Source organism: Primulina tabacum, chromosome 13 (assembly GCF_025594145.1).
Source record: "Primulina tabacum isolate GXHZ01 chromosome 13, ASM2559414v2, whole genome shotgun sequence".
Taxonomy (NCBI): Eukaryota; Viridiplantae; Streptophyta; class Magnoliopsida; order Lamiales; family Gesneriaceae; genus Primulina; species Primulina tabacum.
Window position 1 is genome coordinate 9689634 of NC_134562.1, and position 12572 is coordinate 9702205.

The following is a 12572-nucleotide window of genomic DNA, read 5'->3' on the forward strand; positions in this document are numbered from 1 at the left end:
CTTTTACTTGTTCATCAATAACTTTGTCCTTCTCAGGACCAAAGTGTCTCTTTTTTTGCTTCACCGGGTGAGATCCTGGGAGAATGTTCAATTGGTGCTCCGCTATCAGGGAAGAAATCCCTGTCAACTCCTGTTGGGACCAGGCAAACACATGAATATTAGCTTTTAAACAGTCAACCAGACTAACCCGGGTGGATATGCTAAGATCCCGAGCAACCCGGATTTGTTGACCTGGTCCGATTTCTACCACTTCCTGCTCCTCTTCTGCCACAAAGTGCACCTCTCCTCTTTCCATTACTCCTCCTTCTAATCCATCCACCCTTGCCTTCTTCCCTTCCCTCCTCGTTTTCCTCTGATCAGCCCGGATTGCCTCCACATAGCATTTCTGAGAAGATGGCTGATCTCCACGGACTTCTCCTACCCGGGCTCCCACCGGAAACTTTATTTTTTGGTGGTAGGTGGATGCTACAGCTCTGAGCTCGTTCATAGCCGGCCTCCCTAGAATGATGTTATAAGATGATGGGGAATCCACCACAGTGAAAGAAGTCATCACTGTCTTCTTGAGATCCTGAGAACCCAGGGTTAATGGCAAAACAATTACCCCTCCGGGTAAACCACATGGCCAGCAAAACCAAAGAGAGCAGTTTCCACAGCTTCCAAGTGATAGCCCTGCAAATCCATCTGCATAAAGGCATCTTTAAAAATTACATTTATAGAACTGCCCGAGTCCACGAAGACTCGTAAAATATCATAATTTGCCACTCGGGCTTGGATCACTAGGGCATCGTTGTGGGGCAGATTCACCCCTCTCAAATCTTCCGGGCCAAAACTGATGAACGCTTCAATTCTTCTCGCTCCCTCCACCTCCAAACACTCCCTCCTACTTCTCGACTTCCTTGCCCGGTTGGAGTCTCCATCAGTAGAGCCTCCTAATATCATTTTAATCAATCCCGTGGCAGAGGGCAAGCTCTTTTTTCCCTCGGGTTCAGGCTCCCTTCTTCTACTGGGCTCAATCCTGGGAATATTCCTCATACTTCCTCCTCGGGCGCTGGATCCTAGTTGCCGAGATGTCCAAGGTTGCATTCTCGGCCTCTGACTATTGTTGCTGGGTCACGGGATGGAAGGTGAGACAAAATTCCCCTTCATTGCTTTGCAGTCTTCCGTGTTATGGTGGCACACTTTGTGAAAAGAGCAAAATCCGTTCTTCTCTGGCCGGGAGAACTGATGATCCGGGGCCAAATCTCTACTGCACTCCTGCACTTCCCTTTCCCGGGTAATTTTCAGAGGCACGTAATGAGAAAAGTGCCCTGTATTGCCTCTCTTCTGTCCCCTCTCCTCGGGCTTAGACACCCGGTCTCCTCTTTCCTTCCTCACCACTTCCCTCTTCTGTTTCCGGGCCTCCACCATATTGATGTACTTTTCTGCTCGTGACAACAGATCCTCGAAATCCCCAGGCACCTTCTTGGTTAGTGACTTAAAGAATTCACCCTCTCTCAAACCCTAGGTGAAAGTCGTAGTCTTTGTTTCAGCGGCACAGGTAGGGACGTTTAAGGCCACTCTGTTGAACCTTCTTATATAGGCCCTTAAACTCTCTTCTGGGCTCTGCCTAACTTCAAAAAGACTAAAAGTTGTCTTTTTGTACTTTTTACTGCTGCTGAAATGGTGTAAAAACACACCTTCTGAAAGCCTTCAACGGAACTAATTCTTTGGGAAGTCAAGCCCTCGAACCACCTCTGAGCTGAATCCACCAGTCTTGTAAGGAACACTTTACACTTGATTCGATCAGTGTAACAGTCCAACATGGCCATATTTTCAAACCTGGCCAGGTGCTCCTCCGGGTCGGCATTGCCATCATAGTCCTTCACCTCCGCAGATTTGAAATTTCCGGGCAGAGTCTCCCGGACAATGATATCAGTAAACGGGCATCCTCTCGGGGTTGCCCGAGCAACGCTCCGACTTTCCAACTGTCCTTCCAGGACCTTCATCTTCTTCCTCAACTCCCGCAACTCTTCTACCGTAGTCGGAGATTTCGACCCAACACTGTACTCTTCATTCTCTCCTCCCGCCTCCTCCTGCCTCCCCAACTCCCGCTCTTGCTCCTGCTCCTGCTCTTGTTCTCGCTCGGATGGGATGACAGGCTGAGAGACTTCCTTTCTGGCCACAGCTTGCAAGATGGCATCGGCCATCATTTTCTTTAACTCTTCAGGGGTCATGGTAATGAGATTTGGGCCGGTATTATTAACATCAGCTTGTCTTGAAGTCTGTCCTCCATCACCCTGGGCGTGAGAATTATCCGGGTTGGTTCTTCTCGTACGAGCCATATCAACGTCTCGAACTCAGTATTTCCCTCAGACGGCGCCAATGATGCGATCTCGTTGAAATGGATGAGCCGGGTAAGGAGCTCCAACGGATCAAACCAACAATTTATGGTGTTTGGGAAATTTGAGTGAAGATAATGGTTGAGATTAACACCTGCAAACAAGAAAGTAACTCGTGAATGGGCGCCGGAGGGGTGTCCGACATGGCCACTCCGATGCTAAAGTTAGCAGGTTGAAGATGAACACAAGCAATATTTGAGAGAAAATATGTATAATGCTCAGAGTTCAAAGATTTCAGAATATTTTAAATGAGATTCATACCTGCTATTTATAGTAGAGGAATGGGTAGTTACCTCGATTTCCGTGCCATCTACTAAGTCGGTTTACCAAACTAGCTTCTGATGACTTCTCAGACACTCCAAACCCAAGTTGTTCTGTAGAACCCGTAAATCAGTAGACGTATAAGCCATGCATAATTCTAGATTTTTTTAAAATTTAATTGACTTCATTGCATGATTATTTTAAATACATTTCTTTGAAGTTAATTATTTTATTATCTCAGTTCAGTAGTTTGATTTTTAGCATTTCAGTTATTTTCAGTGAGGCCGGACTGGAGTCGGAGTTTGGAGATAGAATTTAAGATTCGAGAAATATTTCCAGAAGTTAATTTAGCTAGCAAGTAAGTTAATTTAAGTTAATAAGGAGATTTGGGGATTTATTTATGCAACTTGAGGTGAATAGAAAATAAGCTCATTTGAGTTACTTAATTAAGGATTTATTCAATAAATTAATTAAAGGATTAGTGAGGCTTTTTAGAGTTATTAATTTAGTAAATAAACAACACTCCACATTCATTTTATTAGTAGATTTCGGCCACCCCTTGGTTACTAGAGGATTCAATTGCCAACTCATCAACTTTGACCATTTCTTTGCATGTAATTAGTAGGATAAATCTAGGATTTTTGGGAGCACCATGTAATTAATTAATGTTAGAACATTATCCTAGTCTAGATGAGCATGTAGAATCGGTCATTGCACCACCATAATCCCTCCAAGTAGAATTGATAGCAAACCACAATTCAAAATTCAAAAAAATGGAGACTTGGTCTTGATTCTTTCCCTATATTTTGCACCCATCTCCCTCACTCCCCTAACCATCATATCCCCTCCCTTAGTCACGAAATTCAGAGTGTTTTTGAGAGAGGAAAACCGTGGGACTCATAGCTAAGCGAAGGGAGAAGTCTTGGTTGGCTTTTAGCCCATGGCCTTGGACTGGACAGTGCCTCATTGAGTTAGGAAGGTCATGTTTTCGACCGTTCGTCATTTGGATCATTTTTGAGGTCGTACGAGAATTTACGGTGCGATGTGCCAAATTGACTCTCGAAAGAGCGTTTTGTGTTTTGGCCTCCATTCCACCTAGATTTCGACCCTATCATTTTAGGAGCATTATTTTATGATTTTTCAGCGTATTTTAATCATGACTATACGTCGGTTCGGTGTCGGTTCAGGTTGGCTCGGAGGCATGATTAAATGCGAAGTCATTAGGCGTCATAGTCGCATCTTTTGAACTAAATTGCATAGTTGGTCAAGTTTAAGCTATTGCATATTTTTCATGGCACAGTTAGGTTGCAGCGAGCCTGGGGACGATCCAATCCAATCCAGTTGGTAAAATTACGGGACATTTTCATTATGCCAGTTAATTATTTTACGTGCATTAAATAGAAAATGATTATTTTTGAGATTTATGCGATATGGCTTGTGGTTCATTCACTATGTGGGAGCGTTATTTTATACGGTCGCCAGTGACCGATCAGTTCAGTATGGTACCACCCGGTCGCCAGTGACCGGCCAGCTCAGTTCTGTTTCAGCCTCCCCGGTAGCCAGTTACCGATCAGTTCAGCTTAGTGCAGGGGCCACAGGCGTAAAACATAATCTCAACAGAAAATTTTATCAGTTATTTCAGTACAGGCTCCAAGGAGCAAACATTTTTTTTCTGTGATTATCAGTTCAGTTATGCACGTATTATAATTGCTCAGTACAGATTATTTTCAGCATGCCTCAGGACAGGATATGTTAACTCATGCATATTTTAATTCAGATTTTTACTCGTTACCTGCGATATATGCATGTTGAGTCTTTAGGCTCACTAGACTTGATTGTTGTAGGTACTGATGAGGCCAGGGCCGAGGGCGGGGACCAGTGAGCCAGCTTGGGTCGGCAGTAGTGGCACCCGAGGACCTCAGAGCAGCAGTTGTTATTTTATTCCGCAAACATTTTATCAGTCGTTGGATATTTTTAAATTGTGATTTTTGGCAAACTTTATTTTCTTCCGCTGCAATATTTTGAAATATTGAACTTGATTCACCAGTGATTTTATGAATGAGGCCATTTAAGTTCTTTTAAAAGAAAATTTTTAATTTTCCGCAAATTTTCAAGCAAGAAGTTCAAGGGCCCTTTGCAATTGGTATCAGAGCGGTGGTTCTGTATAGGGTTTCACTACTACTGACCGCGAGAACCTCACGAAGCCACGTCTTCGGTCTGTTAGTTTTTCAGTTCAGCATTTTGTTCAGCATTTTAGTTAAAGCATGAATTATTTTGTCAGCATGCTTCCAGATTTTCAGTATTTCAGTGTTCATTTAAAATAAATTATGGAATTATGCATGTTAGTTACGTATGGGTTATGTTGGAACAGTATGCCCCCTAGATGCATTTTAGAGCGCAACAGAGAGGAGGAGCCTCGCTGAGAGGACAGGGAGGAGCGTAGACCGGAGGGAGACCTACCACCTCCTCCATCGCCCCCACCGGGCATGAGTGCCCAGATGTTAGCTGGGATGGCACAGTTCTTCGCACAGTTTGCGGAGAACAATGCGGTGGTGACTAGGCCGACAGGGCCAGAGGCCGTTTACGAGCGATTCATGAAGATGCGCCCGAAGGAATTCTCTGGGACATCTGACCCCATGGTTGCCGAGGGATGGATCAAATCCCTCGAGGTTATCTTCAAGTTTATGGAGCTGGGAGACGCAGATCGAGTCCGATGTGCCACCTACCTGTTCACTGGAGACGCCCGCTTATGGTGGGAAGGAGCTTCGGTAGCCTTGACTTTGGCTACACTTTCATGGACCCGCTTTACGGAAGTTTTCTACTCCAAGTATTTTGCTGAGGAGGTTCGCACCAGGCTGACCACCGAGTTCATGAGTCTGAGGCAGGGGGATATGACGGTTACGGAGTTCATCCGTAAGTTCGAGAGGGGCTGTCACTTTGTGTCCCTGATCGCGAATGATGCCAGAGCCAAGCTGATGCACTTCCTGGTGGGTTTACGGCCGATCTTGCGCCGGGATGTTAGGGTATCTGACCTTGCTACTTATGAGATTGCCGTCTCCAAGGCCTTAGCCGCAAAGCAGGATCTGCGGGATATCGAGAGGGATCGCCAGGGCAAGCGCCAGTCCAGGCACCGCACCGCCCTCCTCCTCATCAGCATCAGCAGCAGAATAAGAGGCCTTTTCATGGACCGCCCAGGAACCGAGGCCAGAAGCAGCAGTAGCAGCAGCAGCGGGGACGCCCAGCCCCGAGGACTCAGGAGCACCCAGTCTGTCCCAGGTGCTCACGTCGCCATCCTGGAGCATGTATGGCTGGCTCAGGAAAGTGTTTTAAGTGTGGCAGTCCAGACCACATGTTGCTGCAATGTCCTCAAAGGAATATGCCTACCCAAGGTAGAGTTTTTGCTCTCCATGCCGCGTAAACCAACCCGGAGACTATGTTGTTGACAGGTACCTTTAAACTTTAAGTTATTATTTGAATTTTCGTGTTTTGGGAATCGGGATTTAGATTTGAACCTAGAACTGTTATAGGATTGCATGCTCTACTCAGTAGTATTTTGGAGATTTAAGTTAGAAGAACTTTGACCATTGCATGTATATAAGTTTAGTTCTTGTAACTACTGTATTCAACTTAGAGCTCCGCTCTTTCAGGGAGAATTTTTATATGTGGTTCCGCTACCAAGACCTTGATAGATTCAGGGGCCACTCACTCGTTTATTTCGGAGGTCTTTGCAAACATTCTCAAGATCCAGACCATTGGGCTAGATACAGCCTTTTCAATAGTGTTGCCGTCAGGCGAGGAGATGGCAGCCACCAATGTTATACGAGATATAGACCTTGAGCTGCACGGTAATCTTGTTTATGCGGATCTGATTGTGCTACCGATGCCGGAATTTGACATCATCCTAGGGATGGACTGGCTATTGAGGAACAGAGTGTTGATAGACTTCCAGCGGAGATCCGTTCTTGTCCGACCGCCTGGAATGGAGCAGTTCTTATTTGAGCCGGACAGGTACTTTCCTTTACCGCGCATTATTCCTTATGTTCAGGCCAGGAAACTCATGCATAGAGGGTGTCGGGCATTTCTAGCGACCTTTTTATCTGTCCCCGAGGAATCCAGCCAGTCAGCCTCAGATGTTCCGATTGTCAGAGATTTCTTAGACGTTTTTCCCGAAGACGTCTCTGGTATGCCACCCGAGAGAGAGGTGGAGTTTTCCATTGAGCTTATGCCAGGTACGGCTCCGATATCCAAAGCGCCGTACCGATTAGCACCGACAGAGATGGCAGAGCTTAAGAAGTAGATTCAGGAACTTCTTGACAAGGAGTTCATTCGCCCGAGCTTTTCTCCATGGGGCGCGCCAGTCTTATTTGTGAAAAAGAAGGATGGCACGATGAGGCTTTGCATTGACTACCGGGAGTTGAACAGGGTTACAGTGAAGAATAAATACCCACTGCCGAGGATTGAGGATCTGTTTGACCAGTTGCAGGGAGCTTCGATTTTCTCCAAGATAGATCTGCGTTCCGGTTATCACCAGTTGAGGGTGAGAGATGCTGATGTCTCGACGACTGCTTTTAGGACTCGTTATGGCCACTACGAGTTCCTTGTGATGCCGTTCGGATTGACGAATGCGCCAGCGATTTTCATGGATCTCATGAATCGCGTATTCCAGCCGTATCTGGACCAGTTTGTGATAGTGTTCATAGATGACATTCTCGTCTACTCCAAGAGTCGGGAGGAGCACAGCAGACATCTGACCACAGTGTTGCAGACATTGCAGAAGCACAAATTATTCGCAAAGTTCAGTAAATGCGAATTCTGGTTAGAGAAGGTGGCGTTCTTAGGCCACATTGTTTCTAGCAGTGGTATTGAGGTAGACCCAGCAAAAGTTGCAGCAGTCAGAGATTGGGTTGTGCCTCAGAATGAATCCGAGATCCGCAGTTTTCTTGGGTTGGCAGGATATTACAGGAAGTTCATTCAGGGATTCTCACCCATTGCCGTTCCACTCACAGCACTGACCAAGAAAAATGTGAAATTTGTTTGGAGCGAGGAGTGTCAGAAGAGCTTCGATACTTTGAAGCAAGCTCTTATCTCAGCACCAGTTTTGGCCGTGCCGTCAGGGTCCGGTGAGTTTGTTCTGTATACCGATGCTTCGAAGCTTGGTTTAGGTGCAGTTCTGATGCATCATGGGAGAGTGATAGCGTATGCTTCTCGACAACTGAAAATCCACGAGAAGAATTACCCTACCCATGATCTGGAGTTAGCGGCCGTGGTTTTTGCTTTGAAGATTTGGAGGCACTATCTGTATGGAGAGAAGTGTCAGATCTTTACCGACCACAAGAGCCTCAAGTATTTCTTCACGCAGAAGGAGCTGAACATGCGTCAGAGGCGTTGGTTGGAGCTTGTGAAAGACTACGATTGTGACATTAGCTACCACCCGGGTAAAGCTAATGTAGTTGCGGATGCTTTGAGCAGGAAAGTCGCAGTGATGGCTCACTTGACGATTCAGAAACCTCTTCAGATCGAGATGCAGAGGTTTGATCTTGAGACTTACCCTCGAGGTAGAGTTCCTCGTCTATCTACCTTGACCATTCAGTCTTCCCTTTTGGACCGTATTCGCAGTGGTCAGGCCGCAGATGAGCAGTTGGCACAGTGGAAGAAGAGAGATGAAGCCAAGGGCAGTGTTTCGTATTCAGTCAGCGACGGTATTGTGAGATACCGAGATAGGATATGGGTTCCTAGCAGTGATTCTATCCGAGCAGACATCTTATCAGAGGTCCATACGTCCCCGTAGTCCATTCACCCTGGGAGTACGAAGATGTACAAAGATCTGCAGCTATTGTATTGGTGGCCAGGGATGAAGAAGGAAATCAGACGGTTTGTGTCCGAGTGTCTGACCTGTCAGTTAGTGAAGGCCGAGCATCAGAGACCAGCAGGTTTGCTCAAGCCTCTTCCTATTCCTGAGTGGAAGTGGGAGAACATTACCATGGATTTTGTGACCAGATTGCCGAAGTTAGCCAGGGAATCGAATGCTATTTGGGTGATTGTAGATCGTCTTACAAAATCAGCGCACTTCTTGCCTATTAAGACGACTTTCACCATGATTCAGTATGCAGAGCTGTATATCCGAGAGATAGTCCGACTCCATGGTATTCCAGTTTCGATCGTATCCGACAGAGATCCCAGATTCACTTCCTCATTTTGGAAGAGCTTGCATTCGACTTTGGGTACGAAGTTGCTGTTTAGCACAGCTTTCCATCCGCAGACAGATGGGCAGTCGGAGCGAGTTATTCAGATTTTGGAGGATCTTCTTCGCGCTTGCGTCATCGATTTCTCATGGAGTTGGGAGACGAACTTGCCACTGGTTGAGTTCACCTATAACAACAGCTTCCAGTCTTCTATTGGTATGGCTCCGTATGAAGCACTGTGTGGCCGCAAGTGCAGATCTCCCGTTCATTGGGATGAAGTAGGAGAGAGAGCAGAGTTGGGTCCAGAGATTGTTCAGCAGGCAGCAGATGTAGTATTCAGGATCCGTGATAGGATGAGGACTGCTCAGAGCCGACAGAAGAGTTATGCCGATAAGCGGAGGAGAGACTTAGAGTTTGCAGTGGGCGATCATGCCTTTGTGAAAGTGGCACCTATGAAGGGTGTCATGAGATTTGGCAAGAAAGGGAAGCTCAGTCCGAGATTCATTGGACCCTTTGAGATCCTTGACAGAGTTGGGACGCGAGCTTATCGTGTGGCTCTTCCACCGAATCTGGCCGGAGTACACAATGTGTTCCACGTCTCCATGCCGAGGAAGTATACGGCAAATCCTTCGCATGTGCTGAATTTCGAGCCGTTGCAGCTTACTCCGAACTTATCTTATGAGGAGAGACCCTTGCAGATCTTAGACAGGCAGGAGAAGAAGCTTCGGAACAAGCTGGTTAAGCGAGTCAAAGTCAAATGGCTTAACCATTCTGAGGAGGAAGCTACGTGGGAGTCTGAGTCAGAGATGAGGGAGCGTTACCCCGAGTTATTCGGTGAGTTCTAATTTCGAGGACGAAATTTATTTTAAGGGGGGAAGGATTGTAGAACCCGTAAATCAGTAGACGTATAAGCCATGCATAATTCTAGATTTTTTTTAAATTTAATTTGACTTCATTGCATGATTATTTTAAATGCATTTCTTTGAAGTTAATTATTTTATTATCTCAGTTCAGTAGTTTGATTTTTAGCATTTCAGTTATTTTCAGTGAGGCCGGACTGGAGTCGGAGTTTGGAGATTTGGGGATTTATTTATGCAACTTGAGGTGAATAGAAAATAAGCTCATTTGAGTTACTTAATTAAGGATTTATTCAATAAATTAATTAAAAGATTAGTGAGGCTTTTTAGAGTTATTAATTTAGTAAATAAACAACACTCCACATTCATTTTATTAGTAGATTTCGGCCACCCCTTGGTTACTAGAGGATTCAATTGCCAACTCATCAACTTTGACCATTTCTTTGCATGTAATTAGTAGGATAAATCTAGGATTTTTGGGAGCACCATGTAATTAATTAATGTTAGAACATTATCCTAGTCTAGATGAGCATGTAGAATCGGTCATTGCACCACCATAATCCCTCCAAGTAGAATTGATAGCAAACCACAATTCAAAATTCAAAAAAATGGAGACTTGGTCTTGATTCTTTCCCTATATTTTGTACCCATCTCCCTCACTCCCCTAACCATCATATCCCCTCCCTTAGTCACGAAATTCAGAGTGTTTTTGAGAGAGGAAAACCGTGGGACTCATAGCCAAGCGAAGGGAGAAAAATCGAGTAGAAGAGGAAAGGAAAGAAGCGCTCCATCTCCTCCGTGCCGCGTCGTCGTCGTTTCGTTCGTTTTCTTTCGAAACGAAACCAGGCATGTATAGATTTCTTTCAAACCTCAATCAAGTCATATTATCAATTATTTTTCAGTACATGATCATGTTTTATCATGCAAAAACCGAAATACATCATAGAATTTTCAGAAAATAATGCATGCAGATTTCGGCCCTTTCATGACAAGCTTCACGTTTTTCTGAGTTTTGTTGTTTCAGGTGATTGGTTTGATTCCAGGCTCCCAAGGCAACCTATATACATGTAATAGGATGCATTAGGACCACGTTTGTCCATTTGTTTAACCCCATGCTCGCTGGAAATTCAGAATGACAGCAACTTTCCCATTGTGTCTCATGTGTTCGAAAATTTCAATTTTTATGTCAAGGGGTTGGATCTGATCTTGGCTGCCCTAAGGGCTCTTAGCCATGGTTGGATCACTCCCCTAGCATGTCTAAGACGTGACTAAGTCGCCCTTTTGGTGGCTTGGTCCATGGCTCATCGGTTTTTAAATAAACAACAAGAACAGCCCCTCCCCTCTCGATTTCCCTTCTTTTGACAGCATCATGTTTTTCGAATTGTGTGGTTTGATGTGGATCTTGTTTGGCCTATGGCCCTTAGCCACGGTTCATACCATGCCCCTAGATGTCTAGATTGTGCCATGGTCAATCAAATGGCCACTGGAACGACACAAGACATCAATCGAAGCAACACACTACACACGCATACAAAAGCATTCTCGGTATGCGTTTTCGGTTGTTGCTGGAATGGTGCGAACTATGGCTGGCCAAAAGCCCTTAGCCATGGTTCGAATCATTCCTTGGGACGTTGTGGAGAGGATTTGGTCGGTGGTTCAAGCCCCAATGGCCAAAAGTCTCGCAAACGACGCGATGCAAGCAAGGTTGCAGCTGCTGGAAAATTTCAGCAAGTTGCTGTGTCGGTTCGATGGCTCGTTCAAGTTCTTGGTTGGCTTTTAGCCCATGGCCTTGGACTGGACAGTGTCTCATTGAGTTAGGAAGGTCATGTTTTCGACCGTTCGTCATTTGGATCATTTTTGAGGTCGTACGAGAATTTACGGTGCGATGTGCCAAATTGACTCTCGAAAGAGCGTTTCGTGTTTTGGCCTCCATTCCACCTAGATTTCGACCCTATCATTTTAGGAGCATTATTTTATGATTTTTCAGCGTATTTTAATCATGACTATACGTCGGTTCGGTGTCGGTTCAGGTTGGCTCGGAGGCATGATTAAATGCGAAGTCATTAGGCGTCATAGTCGCATCTTTTGAACTAAATTGCATAGTTGGTCAAGTTTAAGCTATTGCATATTTTTCATGGCACAGTTAGGTTGCAGCGAGCCTGGGGACGATCCAATCCAATCCAGTTGGTAAAATTACGAGACATTTTCATTATGCCAGTTAATTATTTTACGTGCATTAAATAGAAAATGATTATTTTTGAGATTTATGCGATATGGCTTGTGCTTCATTCACTATGTGGGAGTGTTATTTTATACGGTCGCCAGTGACCGATCAGTTCAGTATGGTACCACCCGATCGCCAGTGACCGGCCAGCTCAGTTCAGTTTCAGCCTCCCCGGTAGCCAGTTACCGATCAGTTCAACTTAGTGCAGGGGCCACAGGCGTAAAACATAATCTCAACAGAAAATTTTATCAGTTATTTCAGTACAGGCTCCAAGGAGCAAACATTTTTTTTTCTGTGGTTATCAGTTCAGTTATGCACGTATTATAATTGCTCAGTACAGATTATTTTCAGCATGCCTCAGGACAGGATATGTTAACTCATGCATATTTTAATTCAGATTTTTACTTGTTACCTGCGATATATGCATGTTGAGTCTTTAGGCTCACTAGACTTGATTGTTGTAGGTACTGATGAGGCCAGGGCCGAGGGCGGGGACCAGTGAGCCAGCTTGGGTCGGCAGTAGTGGCACCCGAGGACCTCAGAGCAGCAGTTGTTATTTTATTCCGCAAACATTTTATCAGTCGTTGGATATTTTTAAATTGTGATTTTTGGCAAACTTTATTTTCTTCCGCTGCAATATTTTGAAATATTGAACTTGATTCACCAGTGA

General features: G+C 45.1%; 1 protein-coding gene across 1 annotated transcript; it reads right to left on the minus strand.

Annotated features, from left to right (window-relative positions):
* Window positions 1-597: 597 nt before the first annotated feature.
* On the minus strand, window positions 598-1032 carry LOC142521855 (uncharacterized). The gene has a single exon (XM_075625028.1). It carries the CDS (start codon window positions 1030-1032, stop codon window positions 598-600), a length of 435 nt encoding a protein of 144 aa, XP_075481143.1.
* Window positions 1033-12572: the final 11540 nt, after the last annotated feature.